This window comes from Mauremys mutica, chromosome 13, assembly GCF_020497125.1.
Source record: "Mauremys mutica isolate MM-2020 ecotype Southern chromosome 13, ASM2049712v1, whole genome shotgun sequence".
Taxonomy (NCBI): domain Eukaryota; kingdom Metazoa; phylum Chordata; order Testudines; family Geoemydidae; genus Mauremys; species Mauremys mutica.
The window spans coordinates 27728804-27752243 of record NC_059084.1 but is presented as its reverse complement, the minus strand read 5'-3'; the positions used below and the strand labels follow the sequence as shown (position 1 = coordinate 27752243).

The following is a 23440-nucleotide window of genomic DNA, read 5'->3' as shown; positions in this document are numbered from 1 at the left end:
AGATGCTGCTCTACCTTCTGTCCGATTCATGACACTTAAGGCTCCCGCAAGCCCATTTCACAAGTTGGAGAGAAGATGCTGCTCATGAGTTAGCTAGATTAGAAATGCAATTTGTCATAAAATTAGAGTCAGGGAAAGATGTGTTAGGTTGTCTTGTAATCAATGAGTATTTCCTCTGTGGGAAAGTAATGAGCAGAAAGATGTCAACAAGCTGAAGGGAATTCGGAGAACATGAGAGTGATTAAGGGACTGGAGGGATTGATTCATGAGGAGAGATTAAAAGAGCCGAACACATGTAGATATGTTTAAGGGGTGGGATTTCCAATAACTGCCTGTGAGTATTGGAAAGGGTATCTGCTGGGAAGGCAGAGACATTGCAAAGGGATTGAGCTAGGAGTAGTAGGCCGAAACTCAGCACAGGAAAGCTTAGTCTGAATATCAGAAAAAATATCCTGACAGTGAGATTCCTCAGGCAGTTAAATAGTCTTCCAGGGGAAGTGGTGGCAGCCATGTTACTTGAGACCTTGAAACAAGACTGGGGAGTATGCGGTAGGAGAGGACATGCCAAACTTCTCCAGATGCCCTTTTCAGAAAGGGCCTCAAACTGTGTTACTCCAGATTGATGACTTGGTCTGCTTTGCTAACTACACCCTTCGCCTTCCCAATAATGTTGTCAGTTTAACTGGAATCTGCACAGCAGAACTTCCTTCAGAAATCTTCCTGGGGTTGGTAACAGGACCTTGAGCTTTCCACTTTCAGGATCACGGGTTTGAATCCAGACCAGGCTGAGGGTGATCAGCTCTGGAGAGCAGAGATGCTAATCGGGGACTAGCTAGCTCTTTGTTTTGAGAGTTTATACTTTGGTGTCCAGGTCTTGCTAATACCTCCTGAATACTTGGCAAGGTTCAGCCTGAGAGCTGCCCTTTGTGCGTTGGTTTAGCCTCCCTTTGGTTAAAGAAACAGATTACTGGTTTGATCCAGTTAGGCAGGATCCTGGACTAGACAGACTAATGATCTAGCATGGCAACTTCTCCACGGACTTAGCAAATGTATTTTCACTGGTGCATTATTCCAGGTGCCAAGCCAGTGTGTGGAAAGTCCTGTGTATCCCTCCCCTCCAGTGTACAGCCCAGAGAAGCAGGGCTTCAAATCCAAAAGCACTAACACTGCTGCTCCTTTGACCAATGCGGCTGGAGGAAACGTGGCCAGTTTTGATTCCACCTCGACCTCCAAAAATAGGCGTTCCAAAAATGACAGTGGGCTGCAAGAAGGTACGTCTCCTTATGGCCAGCCCCTGTTCTAACCCCTAGACCATCATGTCTCCATTGCGTTGCACTTTTAGTTTGGAAGCTCTCGAGACTCTATTAGCAAATGTACAACACAGTGTACTCTCACTATGCTATACAAAAAGTAGAATTGGCACCTATTATTGTCCATGGGACAAACTCTTGTGTTGTGGCCATTCATATCCCATCCAATGTTCCTTGGTCCTGAATGCAACTGAATTGGAGTAGCTAATTCCCATTATGCACTCTTTCTATTTCAGGGAAACCTAAGTCCCCCAAACTGAAGTGCACTTATTGTGACAAGGCCTTCACCAAGAACTTTGACTTGCAGCAGCACATCAGAAGGTAACAGTGAGATGCTAACCCAGATGCAGCAGGGATGGCCAAGTGGGGCAGGCTGTTGATTGCACAGGAGGCGTGAGCTGTAATTGCATCTTCTACTTTTTGAGTATGAGCTGGTTTTGGAGTCCTCTTTGCTCACTAGCTGATGAGAACGTCCACAGTTCTTGTTACCTGGAATGCCCAGCCACCTTCACCTCCAGAGCTGCCCCTTGGGAGCGAAAATTCAGAGCGATGCCTGAAGAGGAAGGATAAAAACTCTAGTCTCAGCCCTGAGCAAAGTTTTAAAAGCTTGATGGGCAGCTAGCAGGAGTCATTTAAACTCCAAGCCCATCCTGGGGCCCCTCACATGGTGACCACCAAGCATCAGAAGTGGCTTCTGGGCCTGGAACAGGAAGAGCGAGCAGAAAGGTCTCCCTCCCTGTAATTTGGGGTGGGGGGAAGAGAGAGGGAAGAGGACAGGGTTTCCCTCTTCCTAGGCTGGAAGCAGAGTGGGGGGACAAGAAGAGATCCTCTGATGCTGGAGCAGAAGAAAGGGGGTTTATTCTAAACCAAGCAATGATGGTCAAGTGGCTTATTGGGTCAGTGCAGAAAACGTGAGGATAAATGTTCCGACTCCATTGCAGAGCTCCTCCCCACCCCCAAACCACCCCTGGGCTGTAACTCTGTGTTCTGTATGTAAGGCCTGTTTCTCCTGCTCCACCCACAAAATCCATTGACGCCAGTTGATCAGGTTCCCAGCCCTTTGCTGGTGATGCCCAGGAGTTAATCTGCCAAGCAGCTAGGTTCTCAGTTCACTCCTGGGACAGCTGCCCCCCTGTGATCCATGCTTACAGGCCACCACCTCCTGTCATGCATCTTCACTGACGTGCTTCGGTCTGCCCTGCAGCCACACAGGTGAGAAGCCGTTCCAGTGCATCGTGTGCGGCCGAGCCTTCGCGCAGAAGTCCAACGTGAAGAAGCACATGCAGACCCATAAAGTGTGGCCTCCAGGGCTCGGGTGCACCATCTCCCGCAACTCCATCACGGTGCAGGTCATGGCACTGAACCCCAACCAGCAAGAGGACGAGGAGAATGCAGGTGTGCTACCCTTAGAAATTGCCTACTAGGAAGCAGAGTGACACTCCCAGGATCTCTGAACACTCCTCATTCCCAAAGCTCCTTCCCACCCATTTCTCTCTCATGTTAGCTTCCTCTGGAGTTAATGCCAGTGATGCCACCATCTGGAGACCCAGCATTTAGCAGCATCTATTAGACTAATCCACAGATCAGACATGTGGGCTAATGCAACCCTGTGTGCTCTGGCTTGCTGTTCTGCACTGCTCAGCGTGGTGAAGTCTCATCTAACGGGCCAGTTCAGAATTCGCTTGGTGTGGAGGAGCTCCCAGCTGGCATCCAGTGGTGTAGCCAATGTTTACACCAACCTCCCCTGAACAGTGGCATGGAGGGTGGGGCAGAGCATGATTCAGCTCTGCTAGTTCTCAAGGGGTATGTGGTCCTATGGGGCCATAGCCAGCTGGCATAAGTTACAGAAGTCTAGGGGCTGCTCTGATGTACACTGAAGCTAGGCAGCTAGTGAATCAGGGATGCATAACTGGCTAGCTGATGCCTCTCGTCTCCTGCACTGAGCAAATCTTGGAGGAGGAGTGAATATGGCCTTAGATCGTCAGGGGCCTGTTGAGCTCTCTTTTCTATGAGACAGCTGGCACATAGCTGGGAGCATGACAGGTAAGAATAGTGGGTCACAGAAGGGTAGCCAGAATAATTGGGGCCCTTGATAATCTGTTGTAAAGGGAAGGTTAGGGGAATTGAATTGTCTAGCCCAAAGAATCGGCACTTAGGAAGGGAGCAGGAGGCGGGCCCAGAGACCAAAGCTGAGTGTCACATGCCAATGCAGGACTGGGGCCTTGGTCAGTTTTCAAAGCTGTTAAAAAACTGACCTCAGGGATGCTTCAACTTGTCTTTCTCTCTGCCTCTGCCCATTCCTCCAGGCTTAAGCCAGGCCTCCAGGAACTCTCCCCAGCAGCCTCAGGCCATGGCCCCCACAGAAGAGAGCGAGGTTGGAAAACTGGAAGCCAAGCAGGTTGTCCTGATTGATAGCTCTTACCAGTGCCAGTTCTGCCCCAGCAAGTTCAACACCTACTTCCAGCTCAAATCGCACATGACGCAGCACAAGAACGAGCAGGTGGGTGACGCACTGTGGACACTCGTGCTAATCAGACTGAGACGTTAGTTTGGCTCCAGTGGCCTTGGTCTAATTATCAGTGAGGGTCAGGTAGACGTGGAATGAACATGGCAGGTTCTCCGCAGCACAAGTTGATGCCTGTCTTTATAGAGTTCTCGTGGCTCTATTATAATCGGGTGCATTCAGGTCATAAAACCGGCTGCTGCAGTGCTGCATTGTGCTTCTTGGCTCTCCTTGTGTGGGTCTGGATTGGAAAAGAGCAGCTTGAGGCAGAGCCCCAGCCCTGCTGTGTTGACTGGAAGAAATCAGCCAAGAGGCGGGCTAGTTGGCAGCCGGGGAGAGCTGGAAAAACCAAATCCAGAACACTTTACAATGGTCAGCAACCATCGAGTTGTGGAGTAGCTGTCTATGGAATCATGTGATCTCATTTCTATTACCCTTATCCTCCCTTCTTTGGCCTGTCCCACTCATTTGCTTTTGGTGTTTACAACACCCAGCTTGCAGGGGCCCTGATCCTGACTGGGTGGCCTCTGAATGCCACAACAATAGAACTGATCATAAAAAGAGGTGGACTTAGCCCAGCTCAGGGGAGGGAGGGCATTTGGGTTTAACTGTTGGGGCTGTTGTCTTGCTTGTGGGTCCCTGTTAGCCTCAGCTGTGGTAATGTTGAGGCTGCGGGTTCCCAGAGTCTTGGCTATCCGTTGGGAGAAGATGCTATCAGGGAAGAGCTCCCCAGCATTTGGCTACCAGCTGTGTGTGTTACTGAGCAGCTCTAGTACATTTGGGCTAACTGGGCTTGGAGATGGCTGGGTTGCCTGCAGCGTGGGCACAGTGGGGCTGGAGCACCAACCCCATGAGTTACTCCTAGGGAAGAGTGAAGTTAACTGGTAGGTGCTGTGAATTTCTTTAGGGCTTGGCTACACTTCCAAGTTGCAGTGCTGGGAGTTACAGCGCTGGTCATGCAGCTGTGTAGGGCCAGCGCTGGAGTGTGGCCACACTGACAGCTACCAGCGCTGCAGTGTGGCTACACTTGCAGCACTTTCCAGCACTGTATTGAGAGGTGCATTGTGGGCAGCTATCCCACAGAGCACCTCGTCCCATTTTGGCGCTGAGTATTGTGGGAAGGGGAAGGAAGTGTGTGGGTCATTCCGCTTCCTGTGCCAACGCCCCGTGGTGCATCGCTTCACATCCCAGCATTCAGTCTTTCCGGCAACGTTTGGCGCCATTGTGAGTGTCTTTCTGTTTTACTGTGTGTGAATCGCGATTTCTGTGGGAAATGGAGCCCGAGCTGCTGAGGACTGTGCTGATGAGTGTCGCCAGCACAACACGTTTGGCAGTCGAGCTATTCCTTCAGCTCCAAAGTGACAGTGAGGAGTCTGACGATGATATCGATATCGATTCTCCTGCCGCGTGTGACACTACAGTGCTTGTGGCATTCACGGAAATGCTCAGCACCGTTGAACGCCGCTTTTGGGCTCGGGAAACAAGCACTGACTGGTGGGATCACATCGTCATGGAAGTCTGGGATGACGAGCAGTGGCTGCAGAACTTTCGTATGAGAAAAGCCACTTTCATGGGACTGTGTGCTGAGCTCGCCCCCACTCTGCGGCGCAAGGACACAAGATTGAGAGCAGCCCTGACGGTGGAAAAGCGGGTGGCTATTGCAATCTGGAAGCTGGCAACTCCAGACAGCTACCGGTCAGTTGGGAACCAGTTTGGAGTGGGAAAGTCAACCGTTGGAATCGTTTTGATGCAAGTTTGCAAGGCAATTAATCGCATCCTGCTAAGAAAGACCGTGCCTCTGGGGAACGTGCAGGACATTGTGGATGGCTTTGCACAAATGGGTTTCCCTAACTGTGGAGGGGCGATAGATGGGACGCATATTCCTATTCTGGCCCCCCCCACCTGGCATCAGAGTACGTTAATCGTAAGGGGTATTTCTCTGTGGTTCTCCAGGCGCTTGTGGATCACCGTGGGCGTTTCATTGACATTTACACAGGCTGGCCTGGAAAGGTGCATGATGCACGCATCTTTCGGAACAGTGGCCTGTTCAGGAAGATGCAGGCAGGGACTTTTTTCCCAGACAGGAAGATCACAGTAGGGGACGTCGAAATGCCCATTGTGATCCTTGGAGACCCCGCTTACCCGTTACTGCCTTGGCTCATGAAACCCTATACAGGGAAGCTTGACAGGAGCAAGGACCGGTTCAACTACAGGCTGAGCCGGTGCCGAATGACTGTGGAGTGTGCTTTTGGCCGTTTAAAGGCCCGCTGGAGATCCTTGTATGGGAAGCTAGACTTGGGGGAAAGCAGCATCCCCGCGGTTATATCCGCTTGCTGTACCCTCGATAATATTTGTGAAGGGAAGGGTGAAACATTCAGTCAGGCATGGACCACCGAGGTTCAAGTCCTGGAGGCTGAATATGCACAGCCAGAGAGCAGGGCTAATAGAGAGGCCCAGCACAGGGCTTCAAGGATTAGGGATGCCTTGAGGGAAGAATTTGAGGCTGAAAGCCAACAGTAATGTTGGCTGCCTTGCATGGGAGTGAAGTGCACTGTTTACACTGTTATTCTATTATCCCTAAAATGATTTGCAATGCCTGTTTCTTTACTGGGCTAAGGTATCTTTCACTATCTGCTATAATAAAGACTGTTTTCAAAGCCAAGAATTGTTTTATTGAAAAGAAAAAAACTTCCTTGACAGACAGACAGACAGACACACAACATTTCATGAACACAAGAGGGCAGGGGTGTGGGTTGGTGAACTGTACAGTCACAAGTTTGCATATGTCCTGTCTGGAGTGCTGTGCAATGAATCCTGCACTTCAGGGTGCATATACTGCATGGTGATGGGGGTTGAGTGCAGAGGGTAAGGGTTGTAGTTATCAGGGCTGGTTGGTGAACGTACAGGTGTTGGAGGCAGCTGGTGGTGGTAAGAACCTGGATGCTGGGGAAAGGGGGTTTGAGCTGACATTGGGGCACAAGGCAAAAAGCTTTGGGACGGGGGGGGCTGTGGGGCAGCACGGGACTGCTCTGCCTGCATGGCTACGATAGCCTGGAGAGAGTCCGCTTGGCGCGACAGGATGTCTAGCAGCTGGTTTGTGCTTTTCCTCTTTGCCACAGCGTTTCTCCGCCAATGTCTCTGGCGGATCATGCTTTCCTTTTCTCTCCACTCCTGCAAGTTTTTACTCTCTCTAGCAGAGTGATCAATAACAGTTTTCAGCATGTCCTCCTTGCTCTTTCGGGGCTTTTCCCTCAGATTCTGCAGTCTCTGTGCAGTGGTAGATCTGGTCAGTCCAGCAGTCAAGGTCACTTTTGGAAGGCAAAAATGGCAACAGTTAACAGGGAAGCATTGTTTTCATTATCTCATCCAGACAGTAATTCCCACACACTGAAGGAGTTTTCAGTCCTCACCTTAGCATACTTTTCCCACACACACAACACAACAGAAGCAATGAAATGGTGAGTGAGGGGTGCTGCATAGAGGGAGAAGTGGGGCTTGAGTGATAGAGGGGTGCTGGTTGCTTCGGGGAAGTGCACCGAACAGCTGCAGTGATAGAGGGGTTGAGTGAAGATGCAGCTGCAGGGGTGATCTTCACTATCTCCCTATCTCCATCACTATCTTCACTAAAGAGTCTCCCAACATTTTTCACAGGAGTTACTCCTGGAAGATATCTCCCTGCTGCGGGTCACTAGGGAAGAGCGGGAGGCTCTTCTACAGCAATGTGGATTCCGCCCTGGACCCTATGCGGGTTGCCTGTGTGCAGCAATGGTCCCACCACCCCTCGTGGCACAGTGGTGCGGACGCGTTAGCCTGACTGGGACAAGGACCACAGTGGCTCTCCCTATAAACCTGCGCAGGCACATTGCCCACGCTCTGGCTGAAACTTTTGAGGCGATTACTGCAGCCGATTACCGCGACGTGATAGACCACATCAATGGGCTATTCCACATGCAGCCCTAACCCCCCTTCCTCTCCAGAAACATTTCCACCCAGAAAATAAAAGCCGCTTACCGGTAACCCGCTGCTCTGCTTGTCCTTCTGCAACTGCTGGCTGCTGCGATTGGGTACTTTCCTCCTGGCTTGAGAAGAGCTCCTGGCTGCATGTCTCCAGGGACTCTGGGGTGTCTTCCCCCATCCCAGTAGCTTCACTCGCGTTTTCCTCCCCCCCCCCCCCCCCGCCGCCTCCGCCTCCTCCTCCTCCTCCTGTCCCCCACCCTGCTCAGAAGTGTCCATCGTGGTCCTGGGATTGGCAGTGGGGTCACCCCCAAGTATCGCGTCCATCTCCCTGTAAAAACGGCAGGTCGTGGGGGCAGCTCCGGATCGGCGATTCCCCTCGCGGGCTTTGTAATAGGCACTCCGCAGCTCTTTAACTTTAACCCTGCATTGCAGTGCGTCCCGATCATGGCCCCTATCCAGCATGGACCTTGATACCTGCTCAAAGATATCGTAATTCCTACGGCTGGAGCGCAGCTGGGACTGCACAGCTTCCTCCCCCCAAACACTAATGAGGTCCTGCAATTCGCCAGTGCTCCATGCTGGGGCTCGTTTGCCGCATGGAGGCATGGTCACCTGTAAAGATTAACTGATTGCACTCCACACCTGGCTGCAGCAAACAGGAAGGAGATTTTTAAATTTCCCGGTGCATTTAAAGGGCGGGTCACCTGAGGCCAGAGCAGTAGAGTGCAAACTGATGAGCAGAGTGGCTGAACAGGAATTCTGGGATAACTCCTTATTCCCTGGAGGACAATTAAAGCGCTGGTGAGTGTCCACACCTGATGAGCAGCGCTGGATCACCAGCGCTGCACTCCTTATACCCCAACCCGGATGGGTTTTCAGCCAGTGTTGCAACCAGGGAGTTGCAGCGCTGGTTGTGCCCTGCAAGTGTGGACGGGGTGTAATTGCAGCGCTGGAAAGCCTCCACCAGCGCTGCAACTTGTAAGTGTAGCCAAGCCCTTAGACCTCAGATCTGACCCATAGTAACACTGGTACAGTGTGACTGTGACCATTACGTTGCAGAACTGTTTTATTTAAAATCTTCTGCCACCATCTCCAAGAACGTCTGAACAAAAGGCAGTTAACACATTTAACAAAGGCATGTGCTCCTGCTGCTGGCACCGGGTGGGGGTTAGTGAATGGGTGCTGCTTTTCGAGTGCTGCTCCCATAACAGATGTGCGTAAACAGGGACTGATGTGGCATGATGAGACACTCTGGGGACTGAATTGCTGCTTTTGTTCATAAACACAGCCAGGCTAATTTAGCGCTATCCAAACTAGGGGAAAAACCAATGGTCCAGCAAGAGAGGACGAAATTAGTAGCAATAATAATTTGACAGTGTGTAGTGTGGGATTTTCCAAGGTACGGAAGGAAATAGGGCAACTAACAGCCAATGAAAGTCAGTGAGAATTAGGCACCTGACTGCTGTTTGTGACTTTGGAATCTCCCCCTGTATCTTTAATTCATGGATCTTCACGGTGATTTAATTAAACCCCCAACGAGTAGATAAATATCACCATCCCCCTGTAACACATGGAGAAAGTTGAGGTTAAAGGTGGGATTTTCAAAAGATCTTTGGTGACTTGGGCGCATGGTTTCTAGTGGCTTTTAGTGAAACGAGCTGCTAAGTCACTTAGACGCTTTGGAAAATTGCCCACTCAATGACTTGCTGAAGGAAGCAGTTTCAGAGCCTGCAAGAGCATACAGGAGTCCGGAGTCCGAGTCTTACGCCCTCACCTTAGAGTACACCGCATCTGTTGGCAGGGGAATCGCACTGCTTTTATTGCCAATGTGCATCACTCTAGTAGCTCTCCCTTCCTCCCATAAATCCCTACCTCTTCCTCCAGGTGTACAAGTGTGTGGTGAAAAGCTGCGCTCAGACATTCCAGAAGCTAGAGTCCTTTCTAGAGCACATCAAGAACCACCAGGAGGAGCTGAGCTATCGCTGCCACCTGTGCAGCAAGGACTTCCCCTCCCTGTATGAACTGAGCGTCCACCAGTACTCCCACAGCCTGCTGCCCCAGCACAGCCCCAAGAAGGACGTGGCCGTGTACAAGTACGGTAGCAATCCGAACAGTGGTTACCAGGCGCGGTAGGAGAGAGTGACAGCCTTGCACTTCAGGCCGAGGGCGTGTGCTCTCAGACCAAGCGCTGAAAGGACACGAGGGGAAGCATGTGGGACATTGTTTTCAGCCTCTGGGATTATATTGGGCGCACACGGTGCATAGCTGAGTGCCCCACCGCCTGGCGACTGTGGCCAAACACTGTGCACAGAATGTGAGTCAGGTCTTGGTTGCCACCGGTGCAGATGTGGCTGTTGGCGTTCGCTGTATTTACATATGGAGAGTGAACTGGCTACCTGGGTGAATTAATCACAATCAACATCTGCAGTAAAAGGTGTCACTTATGTACCAGTGCAGGGGGCATGGGAGCTCTGTCCAGGCAAACGTGGCCATTCCACAACAGTCTCATTCTCATTTTAAACCATAGCGGGCTTTGTTGACCTGAAAGCTGATAGATTGGTTGATGGGAGGGAGCAAGTGAGACTCTTGTGCCTTGCTCTGTGTTCTGTGAACAGCACTTACAGTGCTATGGAAATGCTGATGGGAAGATTGCAAGAGCACAGAGACTTCTTGGCTTGCATCTGGGAGCCTTGTCTGGATCATATACCATTATATTATGTGACTGCTGCTCCTTAGAAAGGCTTGTAATTTCTAGTTGTTCTTGCACTTGTAGAGAGGCTGGGGTTCATCTTGCAGTGAGTTAAGAGACGAGTGATTTTCTAAGAGGTCTGGGCTCTGTTTAGGTTTGATTTCTCCCCTTACCCCTCCATTCTGTATTTCTTGTAATAGGGTAGGAGAAGGATTCTTAAATTAGCAGAAGCCTTGAAGTGGAAATCTAGGTTTGCAAACTCCTGGGGCTGGGATTGGGGAGGAGGAGGTTATTTCTATTCTCCAAACACTTTGTGTTCCGTTACTGTTTTTAACCAAACATTGGGAAAACTGACTAGAGAAGGTACGTGGTGAATAACTGTCTGCAGAGGTAGGGTATGGTATGGCTGCCGTGGCTGGTCCTTGCTCACATACTCTCTTCTGTCTCACCTCATTCAGGTGTGTCAAGTGTGTAAATAAATACTCCACCCCAGAAGCGCTGGAGCACCATCTGCAGACGGCAACGCACAACTTCCCCTGCCCTCACTGCCAGAAGGTGGGTGGGGCTTTTTGCATGAGATGGCCCTGGAGAGATGTTTGAGTTTCTGAGGGAATTTGTCTCCCTTTCCTCTCCCTTTCTACCTCAGTACAGACTGGCAGGTCCTCTAGGACTTCTCAAGAGAGGGAGGGGGTGTGAGTTCTTGCCCCCTTGTCTCTCTAGAGCAGAGTCCATTCCTCCCCCCAATGCCAGCTTTTCCGCTGCACCCCATTCACGGATCAATGAACTTTTCTCCAATTTCCTGCCATCCTCTCAACCCTGCGTCATATTGAGCCTCAATCCTGCAAAAAGTTGAGTGCCCTGAGCCCCAAATACTCTATTGACAGCGGAGGACGCTCAGCACCTGACAGGATCTGATCCTTTTACAGTACAGGAACACTGGATGTTACGCTGGCCTGCCTCACCTCCCAGAGTCAGGGATGGCTAGAGGAGCGAGGCCGGCTTTAGTGTGGTTTCTTGGCTTCTCCGTCAGCCCCCCCTGTGACCGTTAGCCTGTTCCCTCATTGAACCACTAGGCACATCCTGCCTACAGGAGGAAGGATGTAGAGCCCCCGCTTGCTAACCCATCATTTGTCTCCCGTCCAAATAAACCTCTGTGTGCCCCTCTCACTGTTGCCCTCTCCTCTTTTGGATGAATGCTGTGTGTCCTTGGAAAGGACAAGCCTGTCCTGATAGCGTGACTGGAGCTGGACACCCAGGCAGCCTTTGGCTGGGGACGTTCCGATCACATCACCCCGGGGGTGGAGGGGCAGAATTGTGGGTGTTGAATTCTAATACACTTTATTTGAAAATCTAGACTAAAATATGGACCCTTGCTCCTCTGTTTATAGCTAAGGAGGTGAAAATCCTGCAGTGGGGGCAGGAACAATCTCAGAGGAGTGACCACTTTGTACTGAGGTAGCTCGGGAAGGGGAAACGCACACCCGCCATGGTTAGTAACCCATCTTTCTTTATGTGTCGTCTTTTGTCCCCCAAGGAGACAGGTGCTCTCTGTACAAGGCTGTGGCCGTGTTAGGGTTAGCTTGCTGCTTTTCACATCTGCATGTAGGGCAGTCCATTCCCCCTCTCCCATTGATCCTTGGGGGACTTCACAACACGCAGGGACAGCAGCCTGAGACTCCTGCTCTTGGAATGCCCTGTAGCTGGGCAACTTTTTTTGCTTCTAAGTTTGTGAGTTACTAAGATTGTGTCTGTGTGGAGGGAGTGTAGCGTAGTGGTGAGAGCGCAGCACTGGGAGCTAGGAGTGCTGGGTTCTCTGCCTAGCTCTCATGCGGACTGGTGGTATTGTCATCCGCAAATCATTGGACTGGTGTGTTTTAGTTTTCTCATGTGTGAAATGAACTGTTAATAATGTCGGCCTGGCAAATGTCACCCGTTAATGGACAGGTGCTTTGGAACCCTGTGATGGGAGATGATCGGGGGGGTGCACGGTACTGTTAGTACAAAGTGCAACGGGCCTCTGCCACAGTTGGTCTCAGTACTGCCCCCAGGAAGTGGGCAGAGTGGGTGCTTCTCAAATATGTCCAACTTGTTATAAAAGCTATTTGCAGGGGTTGCAGCCAGCGCTGCTTTAGCATCTGAAGCTGATTTAAAGCTGTATTTGTGTTTTCCTCATGGAGTTCTGCAGGCCTCCTCTAAGCTTCACTCCTTGGGTTTTATCTAGGTAAACCACCCCTTGCGCTTGCTCCCACAGAGAGAGCTCCAGTCCCCTATGGGGAGCAGACTCTGAGTCTGTGGGAGCTGCTGCCCAGCCCCCCAGCCCAGGAGGGATTAATGCTACGCCCAGTCTGGTCAGGCCCTTTCTTCAGGACACCATTGATTGGTTCCACTGACAATCTTCAGCAAACCCCAATATTGATCCCTGGCAAATGACCAGCCCCAATGTATTCTTAATGGGGCTCTGCCACAGAACAGGGCTGGCTGGGCCCCAGGGTCCCTGGTTCTGACAAGGGCAGACCATCCTGTTACAGTCCCCTCCTTTTCTGTGCTCACAGGTGTTCCCCTGTGAGAGGTACCTGCGACGGCACCTCCCCACGCATGGAGGAGGGGGCAAATTCAAGTGCCAGATCTGTAAGAAATTCTTCCGCCGGGAGCACTACCTCAAGCTGCACGCCCACATCCACTCAGGTATGTGCTTCCTCGTGCATGCTCTCCGCTGCGTCAGGCCTCTGGGGAACCCCCCAAGGGGCAGAGCTGTCTGGATGGTATTTAGCGAGGATCAGTATTCAGTGCTCTTTTGATTCCGGAGTAAGTAGTGATGTACACAGCCTTTGGTGCTGGCTGCTTTTCAGAGTAATACGCTGCTGAGCCAGGGTTAGCTGTTGAGCCAGCTTGGCGATCTCACCTCAGCACCAGCTGAGGGATGGGAGTGCAGCACACAGCCAGCCTCCTCCCTTCTCAGGCTTGCTGGGACTAGCAGCGCTGGCCTGGAGGAGGAGCACTTATGGGAGGTGTAGCCATCCACCCATTGGCCAGAGGGAGCATTGCTGACCTGGGGCCTTTCAGGGAGGAACTACAGCAGGGGTTCTCAAACTGGGGTCCTGAGGTTATTATTTGGGGTGTCACAAGCTGTCAGCCTCCACCCCAAACTCCACTTCACTGCCATCATTTGTAATTGTGTTAAATATAAAAAAGTGTTTTTAATTTATGAGGGGGGGTGGTCACAATCAGAGGCTTGCCGTGTGAAAGGGGTCACCAGTACAAAAGTTTGAGAACCACTGCACTACAGAGATAGGTGTGGGAGTGGAAAGGAGTCACAGGATTCGGGCCTTCCTGTCCTACTTCGGAATCAGAGCACATCCAAACGCCTGATGGAGTATGGGGGGTTCTCTCTCCGGGGAACAGTGCTACATGAGGGCGGGTTGGAGGTGATTCGCCTCTGGAGTCTTACCTCTGTTTTCATTGGGATGGAAGATGATGCTTTCCTGTGATTCTTCTGCCTGCCCTGTCATAGCATGGGGAGCAAGTGATGCTGGCAGGCTGGAAAAGCTGCGCTGTCTTCAGAAAGTGGCAAAGGGACATGCCCTTTGGGGAGGGAAGTGGAGATTTGTTATAGTCTCCTGTGTCCCCTACCCTGAGAGTTATCACTTCATCACTTTCAGGCTTTACACACAGCCATCTCCTTGTAACCTGCTGTTAACACACTAGGGACTGGTCAGAGGTGATCTCCTGCAAACCCCTCGTCTGGGGCTGAGCATACTTGTCAGCCCAAGGGGTGAGGAAATACACTTTGCTCCATAACCAGCAGGGCATCCTTCTGCTCCTAGAGCTCTGGGCCAGATGTAGCTAGAGGAGAGGCCTTTGCACAACATGGCTATTAAGTCTCTGTGCTGCAGTGGGTGACCCAGCTTGCAGGGAAAGCAGGGGACTGACGCTGCTGCCCTAGTGGAGGGACTAAAGGGTTATTAGAGCAATGATAAGCCCTGGAGCCCAGTGCAGCCTGTATGTCCCTGACTGTGTCTCTGTCCTGCGCAGGTGAAAAGCCCTTTAAGTGCTCTGTGTGCGATGCAGCCTTCAACCGGAAAGATAAACTGAAGCGACACATGCTGATCCATGAGCCTTTCAAGAAGTACAAATGTCCCTTCTCGTATGTACCAAGTGACCCCTGGCAGCCAGGAGCAGAGCTGGCTTTGTTGTTCCTGAGATCGCACTGCGCTTTGGGAAGGAAGGTCTCCCTCAGTCTGCACAATGAAAGGGCTGTTATAAGCTCTCAGAGTGTGTGGATAGCCCCTATCGTGTGGCACCAAACAACCCACTGCTTCTTGGGAAGGGTCCATGCTCTCTAGTGATTTTGAGCAGGGAGCTGGGAACCAGCAAGTCCCCAATTCCAACTTGCTTGGTGCACTCCCTTCATCTGTGCCTCAGTTTCTCCCTGTGTAAGATGGGGCTGATCCTACTGCCTCCAGGCGAGGTTGTGAGGTTTTATCACATCACACTGGTAGAGCACTTAAAAGTGCTAGATATTATCAAGGGGTTGCCTGATGTGTATAAATCCCATGCACTCCGCTGTCAAACATAGTGTTGCCTAATGCATGAGGCACTTGGGAAGGGTTCTTATTTCCACTTCAAAGTGTCTTTAAAGCTTTGACCGAGATATGCCCGTCCCGCCCAGGGTTACATCCTATTGGCAGGACAGGGTGGGGAAGATGCCCCTTGCTCTCTGCGTGGATAGAGATCTTGGGGCACAGTCTGATGCCTTTTGCTGGCACTGTGTTCACTGAATGTGTCTTCTGTTTAAAAAATGTGGAGCCTCTCAATAACTGTCCATGGTCCCCAGGGGTGGGGGTGTCTGGCTTGGAACATGGGAAATAGTTGTCCTCGCTGCTTGGGCTGGCGGAGTCCCCTACCTTGAAGGGTAATTGAGAAGACATCAGTTATTATAACAAGAGACTGTACACAGAGATACATCCTATCTCCCAGTTAATATGGAGTAAGATGGCTTCAGAGCCTTGGTAATCCTGGGGCCATAACTCCAGCTATAGACCCTTGCACATCCCAGCACCAATGGGTACGTTTCAGATACAAGAGAGAGGCCCCTGGCATAACATAGTCTTTCTTCAGTGGCCTCAATTCACATGGCTTCTCCCCACTCCTCTCCCATCCCAGTCAGTTTGCAACACTTTTAACACTGCTTCTGCCTGCAGCTGCTTTGAAGCACTGTTAATACCTCTCTGTGAGGGGACCTGTGATGAGCACTGTGTGGCTTTCCAGTGGAAGCCATGTGCATCCACATTGCAGCACTCATCTTGTACCACGGTCGGGAGGATGAAATTGTGGGGGCCCTGTCGTAACACCCAGTGGATACACCCAGAGCTCTCCACGGCACATGGGCGGTGAGGGATGGTGTCTGAGAGCTAATGTATGTACCTCTTTCTGTTCTTACCAGCCCCCACCCAATTCAAGCTGGTTACTGGGATTTTTATTCTTACAGAAGCCACACAGGCTGTAATAAAGAGTTCAACAGGCCAGACAAGCTGAAAGCTCATATACTCTCCCATTCGGGTAAGTAGGACTGTAGCTCTCCCCCTACTGCCCATAGCTGTGAATGAAAATGCTGCTTGAATTCAACCTAAGTGCTTAGAGAGCCTCTTAGGCAGGAGGCCAGTGTGCGCATCTCCTGGCTTTATTTTTCAACCAGAGTAGTAGGGGTAAGAAGCCTACGAACTGTCAAGCGAGTGGATTACTAGTACCCTTTATAGCAATGAATAGTAGGACTCTTACCCTTCTCGGCACTGTTGCTGGATAACACTAGTCTACATTGATTCCACCCACTAAATACATTGTCCTAGAATCCAGAGAAGCAAGAGATGCCAAAGTCCTTATGAAATCAATCCGTTCCATTCCCCTGACAATGCAGGATTCTTCCCTAAAGGATACTCTCCTGCTTTGTCCAGCTATGACTTGAATGATGAGACATTCACCACTTCCCATGGGACATTTTCCGCAGTCTAATATAAGGAGTTTCCCATGCAGTAAAACTAATAGTGTCACTCACTGGCTCTGCAAACAGCCCCTGGCTTTGGGATTTCTACCTCTGCTACTGCAGGCCTACTGGAAGAGCCCTCGTTCAGTTTGCAGCTGTGTTTAAGAGCCATGCACATTTGAGGCTATACAAATAATAAACCATGTGGCCAGCTTGGGATATAGGAGTTCTGAAGCAGAGCCAGGATATTAGGTGTGCTCATTTGCATATTAATACCCAGAATGCTCTTTCTGCCCCATACCCAATAATGCCCCCATGTCAAAAGTAATCTCTTGGGATTCCGATGAGTGTTTGTCTGAGTTCCACATCCACACGCCTAGAAACAAGCTCCCAGGGAGCTCCACAATTCTTGTCTAACAAGTAGCACAACTATAGATCTCTCCCTCTACTGTCTCTGTCACGTCCAGAGCCCTGAACAGAGCAGCTGGATGGAGTATGCACTGTAGATGCAACATCAGTTTGTTCCTCCAATGAAATTAAGGAGTTTCAAAAAATCAGTTCACTTTCTTTACGGTTCCTAAACCAGGAAAATCTTAAGTTTAAGAGCGTGTGTTTCACTTTTCACTGTGTTCTCCTGAAATTGCTTCCATGGTATATTGCTCAACTCCCTTTAGGGGCAGGAGCAATGCTGTCCTTACGATAAACCCTGAAATTACAGTTCCAAATCACTTCAGGCTCCAACCTGCCATACACATTCTCGGCTTACATGCATTTTTTTAAATATAGAAAATGAAAAAATCTGATCTCTTTGGGGGGCGGGGGTGATTGTTTTAAGCAGTAAAAGAGCGTCAAATAAAAGTGTTTGGGAGCTTTGAGTGGGGATTTTTGTCTTGTTTTTGCCAAGCAATAGTTAAAAAATTATTTGACTTTGAAGAGCAGACACAACTATTGAGCCCCGTTGCAGTGTGATTAACAGGTCCATCTACCCTGTAAGGAGGGTTCGGTAACTAAGCTCTTTCTCGTATTGTGCTTGGCTTAGGAATGAAGATCCACAAGTGCCAGTACTGTAGCAAGTCCTTCAGTCGGCGGGCCCACATGGTGGAACATCAGCGCTCGCACACTGGAAACTACAAGTACCGCTGCCCCACCTGCAGCAAGGGCTTCACGCGCCAGAAGTATATGAAGGACCACAAATGCAGGCTGAACTCACCCATGGACAAAGAGCTTCAGCTCAGGAAGGCCCAGAAGAAGCGGGGAGCTCGGCGGAAGGTGGGCCTTCCTCTTCCCAGCCAGCTGGCCCTGGCAGAGCTGAAGGACAGTGCAGAGGGGGAGAACCCCCGGGAGAGTGGCCCCAACAAAGAACAGTTTCGGGAATCAGACGCAGTCCTGTCCATTGTGGTTGGTGGGTCGGCAGCTGCAGATTCGGACCTTGTAGTCCCCGGCCAGCCCAGCAGCATCGCATCCAGTCTTGCCCTGGCAGAGTTGCAGACTGGCACAGATGTGCCGTGCGCCATGCTGGCTGTCCCTGTTTACATTCAGACTACGGACTGATAAAATTGTGACCTGTGAGTGGTAGGGGATCCGCATTTTCTTCACCCACTGCTGGGGTTGCCAGACTCATGGTGAGATGGGCTGAAGTGTCTGGATCACAGTGATACAGAGACCAAAACTCTTAGTGATGGAGATGGGTAGGGAAGACAATGACTTTCATCTCCACCTACCGAGGTACATGACTCCATAGAAGCCAGTGATGGCCAGCAGGTCCAGAGGGGAATGGTTACATTTTCTTGTCCCCGTTCAGCATGTGACAATGCGGGGGAGGGGTGACAAGGAGCCCTGAATCAGGGTGGGAAGAACGGTAGAGACCATGAGCAGAAAGCTTTGCAAAGCACCGTCTGCCCCATTCATGTTTTTATTGTAAAATCCGTGTTATTGCCCCATATATGGGGAGGGGTGTGTCCAATTGCAAATACATGATCCTTCCTACTGGAAGCAAGTGCATCCTGATATCCTTTGGGAATATTGTTCATAAATACCCTAATAGACACTGCCAGTGTCTCTCTCGTGTGTGTGTGTGTGTTAGCAGAAAGGCTCTATTATCTGTACTGTGTGTGTATAAATACGATGGGCCTGATGCTGCAGCTGTTCTGCGTGAAGTCGGGATGGCCAGCAGCTGTGGCATTGTGCCCACAGTTGTGTGTCTGAGTGCATGTACGTGTGTGTTCTTCTCTTCTGTTTCATGTTCTCGCCAGGATGGTCACTGTATTTTAGCTCTTCTGTGTCACTCTTTAGCCAAGGATCTCAAAATGCCTTAGACACAAATGAGTTAATTTTCACAACAGCTAAATACTCCTTCCATTGTCCAGCGGGGAACCACAGCACGGCAGGTAAGTGAACTATCCCAGCTCACCCAGATTGCCTGACTCCCAGTCTGCTGGTCTATGTGCTACCCTGGGCTTCTCCACACTTTCCCTCAGAAGTGCTGGAACTAGGGATGCTGGGGGTGCTGCTGCACCCCGTGACTTGAAGTGGTTTCTATCATATACAGGGTTTAGATTGATTCAGTGGTTCTCAGCACCTCCACTGTACAAATTGTTCCAGCATCCCTGCTAGCTATTAGAATTGCAAGATTCAGGCCAAACTCCATCTCCAAGTCATGGGCAGCTTCAGTGTGGAAACTAGTGAACCCCTGGAGCAGGTGTGTCCTTTCAGTGCCTTATGTGACTGTGATTCAGCCTTCAAACCAGCCCTCGGTCATTGACTCCATGAACAGTGGATCTTTCCCCACTCCCCTTCTTCCTCACTCCCCTGCATGTGACTGGAGTAATATTTGACTCGGCAAATATATTTCTCCCCCAAACCTCTACCCTGCAAAAAGTCAGGTGGTTGCTGGAGGAAAACATCTCTCCAAAATGAGAGGAAAGTAGGGGCCGTGGAACACGTGGTGAATGAATGAGCCCAGAAATCTTCCTCTTCCTGCTAGTATCTTGGCAGGGAAGGGGAGATGTGATTGTGGGCTGCTGTTTTGCATTAGTTTCACTGCTTTGAGCTGATGTGACAACGTGTTGATGGGGATAGAAAGACAGAAGGTGTAAACTTCTGAGTAACATGAGGCCAGCCCTGTAGTTAGTACATGGGAAGAACCACGTTCAGTTGTCTGCGCTGAGTCCTGCTCCTTGCACCAGTGGAGCCCTTTGCTCCACGGGGCAAGAGAGCGTCTCCTGACTCTCTGTCAGCTGCTCTGATTATGGATTTGGACTGATGAGCACCAGAGGAACTCCCCTGTCAATCCTTCCCTGACCCAGAGAAGCTCAGTGCAGGCAGGTGGAAAATTAATTTAAAATGAACTTCATTTAGTGCTGGTGAAAAGGGCCACATGGAGAGCACAGGAGACCAAAGTGCTGCCTCCACGGAGCAGGTAGGACATGGGCAGCAAGAGCTGTGACTCCCCTCCCCGACCTGCTGGGATCCCCTCTGCAGATGAGTTTCCATTGCCCAGCCAGTCTTCAGCCTCCTTGTTCTGACAACAGCAGAGCATGTCTGAAACAAATACTTCACTTGCCACAGACAAGGCCCTGATCATTAGGAAGGGGAGCTTGAACGAGAGCACCCTCTTACCCTATCCTCATTTGGGATTAGCTCCTACACCAGCTTCTCCACCGCTTTGTCTAATGCCATTTTAGATGACTACAGTGCTGGAGCTTCCTTCTTGGATCTCTCTTCTGTGCTGGGCCCTGGATTCAGAGTAAAAGTCAATTGGACAACAGTCAGCATTTCCAGCAGTAACACTTGGCCTCGCTAGTGCTGCAGTATGCCCAAGAGCCTGAAAGGTTGCGTTTCCTGTAGCTGCTAACTGTTACACAGTCTGTAGGAAGACTGTGGCGTTGTAGGCTCTCATTTTGGAGCTGTCCACTGTTCAGAAAAGTTCCTGGCAATGGCGTCTCCTTCCCCAGCCTCCTCCTTGTCTTATACATGAGAAGAGCTTGTAGAAAATCTGCTGAAATGGTGCATAAGTTTCAGACAACCAGAGCAGTAATAATAATGGTACTATGCAATGGTCTTCTGGACCTGGCTGACCACAAGCATCCTGTCCTGTGTGCAGCAGCTTACTCACAGCAAGTAGTCCAGGGACGTCCTTCCTGTCTCTTGTGATGTATTACGCTAAACTAGAGGCAGTAATGCACAGACATCAGAGACAGAACACAGTTGTCTTGTCCATCCCAGGGCAGCCTGTGTCAGATTGTTCCCTCACAGCACATGCTCCAGGGCTGAATAATGGGATGATATGACCTCTACCCCTTCCTTTGGGAGACTATTGCACAGTCTAATGCATCTCCTTTCAGGGTGTTTCCTGCTTCCCATCCTACAGGTTCCCTTTGCTCCCACTGCCCACACCTTTTCAGTATTTCCTGCTGCTTTTGTCCAGCTGCCTTCAAGCATTTTGTATGAAACTTCATCCGTTTCAGAGGCAAGATTTTATTTGCCTAAAATTTGTTTGAAATACCCAGCTTTCCAGACAGAAGAACCACCACCGGGAAATGGTTTGCTAAATATACCTCTCCTGCTTTCCCTATCTGCCCACAGTGTAAGGCATAATTATGTGGCCGCTAGCACCTATTGCAGCATTACAATCATCCCTGGTTTGAGACTGGTATGTGGGTGTTTCATTCTTCCTGTGTATATTATGGCATCCCAGGGATGGCCTTCCATTCTAACTTCTGTTTTCAACCAGTTGTGATCATAGGGTAGCCAGTCAAATGTTCAGCGAGATGCTAAAAGCAATTTTGCCCAATCCGCCCGTATTGAAAGTAGTCCAGGTCTTAGAGAGACAATACAAACGGCTTCAAGTAACATGATTTTGAAAAGTCAGAGGCTGAGGGATTCTTCATAGTTTTTCACTTGTCTGTGTTTTGGAAAGCTGCCTTATTTTATTACCTTTACATCCAAAAACTAGCACTGACTTCCAAGTACCAGCTCTCCACCCAGCTTGGCCGGCATGCTTGCTCTTCTAGAAAGAAAATCTAAATGCTGAAATAGAGAATGGGGTTTATAAAGGTCTTGGAAGAGAGAAAACGAGCTGTATTTATGGTGGAGCTTCTGTCTCGGAAGCTCTGAGCATGTGAATATCTTGCATGGCTAGTGGAGGCTGCGAAATCCAATTACATCTCAGGAGAGCCAATGAGTGACTGTGTGTCAGAACAGCAGGCTGTGCCATCTCTCAGGCTGCACAGTAGCAATCTGGACTGTGACAGCTGGTTCCACAAGCTGCTGTAATGTCCTGTTGAGACTCCCTCAAGAAATAGGTAGATATAGGCGAATCCTATTTCCTTCTGGTGGACGGTATAGAAAGATGATTGATTTGTAATTTTTTTTAAAGACATTCTCATGTGCCTGCAGCTCTGCTGCCTGAAATTTAAACTCAGATGTAGAAAGATCTGCCAGGAAGAGACCACGGTTTACATTAGAAAAAAGTCTTCTAAAACATGTGATCTTTAATTGTCTTTATTTTTAATAATTTTCTGCATATAAGCAGAGGAGCAGTGAAGAGGGCACAGTGCAGTGTATTATAGCATTTTAAAGCCCTAGTCATGGCCAGAATCCCATTGTGCTAGGCGCTGTACAAACTGAACAAGAAGCTGGTCCCTGTCTCCAGGAGTTTACAATCTAAGTATAAGACCAGATAACAGATGGCTGCACACAGAAAGTAGGGGGAGTGCAAGAAAACATATAGTATTGGTCAACATGCTACGCACTGGTCTCAATTCCAGTTTCCTCTTATATGGTGTATGACCTTGCTCAAGTTACTTTAACTGAGCTTTCACACTTCCCTAGAGTTAGCAGGGATGAGTATGAACCATTTTGTCAACTTCCCTTCTACAAAATGGGGCTAATACTTACCTCACAAGCATAACATGAGGATCTGTTTAATGTCTGTATTGTGTGTAAGCACCAGGCACATGCTAACTATTATTTATATTGTGCCTTTTGTCCCACACAATACAATGTGCAATGTTAATTCTACACAAGAATTGTGTCATCCATCATTGAAATGCAGCTGCCTCTAGTGTGCAACATGGCCACTTTTTAGCAGTATAGTATAATTTAGGTAAGGCACTAAAAAGTATATACAATGAAAGTTTCAGGGGAGTTGAAGGACCCAGCAAAATTGAAATTAGATCACAAAACTGGTGCTAGTGCCCCTCCAGAAAAATTCCATTGGCACTGTAATGATTTTACCTACTCAGGGCATCAGTGTTATGTCACAACTGAAGGATGGTCCCCTCCTATACCACCAACACTCCCTAGCACCATCTTTGGACATTAATTCAATAGTGACTCACAAAGAAGATCTTCCAGGACCACTTTCTATAGCACCTGCATTTTTCTGGGAAGTTTCTCATGGTATTATTGACTTGGCCCCAATTCTCAGGACAGCCAACATCACAGTTGTAGGTAGTCTAACTCTTGTATGTTTGCTATTACTCTGGCTATATTAGAATGAAAGCGGGAACCTCTTTTTAAAGAATTAATTGCCTGCTTCCTCCCCACCTGAAGGATGAATTAATAACTAGGGGGTGAACTCCCAGAGGTGGTGTGGTTTACTTCTCTCTCCTACCATTCAGTCTTTTCTGTTCTGCAGCTACAGGCTCCAGGCCTCTTTAGGGATAAGTCTGTGCCATAATGGTGTTGGAAGTTAAAGTCTATCCTTTCCTAATTCTCCCAGATTGGCTACTATGAAACAGTCCAGCATGGGTTGTTCTGCTTGTTTTGCTCCAACCCAGGGCCGGTGCAAGGATATTTTGTGCCCTAGGTGAAACTTCCACCTTGCCCCCCCCGGCCGGCTCCAGGCATCAGCAAAGGAAGAAGGTGCCTGGGGCAGCCAATAGAAAGGGGCAGCATGTCCAGGTATTCAGCAGCAATTCGGTGGTGAGTCCTTCACTCCCTCTCTTCCTCTTCGGCAGCAGCTCAATGGGTTTTTTTTCCCCTTTGCCGCTTGGGGC

General features: G+C 49.8%; 1 protein-coding gene across 3 annotated transcripts in view; it reads left to right on the top strand.

Moving 5' to 3' along the window:
• ZNF341 (zinc finger protein 341) overlaps positions 1-18486 on the top strand; it is a 30475-nt gene extending 11989 nt beyond the window's left edge. For all 3 annotated transcript variants that reach the window (XM_044986161.1, XM_044986162.1, XM_044986163.1), the window contains exons 6-15: positions 1076-1271; positions 1547-1631; positions 2515-2705; positions 3617-3810; positions 9655-9863; positions 10918-11014; positions 13012-13144; positions 14492-14603; positions 15948-16018; positions 17479-18486. In XM_044986161.1, coding sequence (XP_044842096.1) covers positions 1076-1271; positions 1547-1631; positions 2515-2705; positions 3617-3810; positions 9655-9863; positions 10918-11014; positions 13012-13144; positions 14492-14603; positions 15948-16018; positions 17479-17990 — 1800 coding nt within the window. In that variant the 3' untranslated portion in view covers positions 17991-18486. The remainder of the gene's footprint in view (positions 1-1075; positions 1272-1546; positions 1632-2514; positions 2706-3616; positions 3811-9654; positions 9864-10917; positions 11015-13011; positions 13145-14491; positions 14604-15947; positions 16019-17478) is intronic.
• Positions 18487-23440: the final 4954 nt, after the last annotated feature.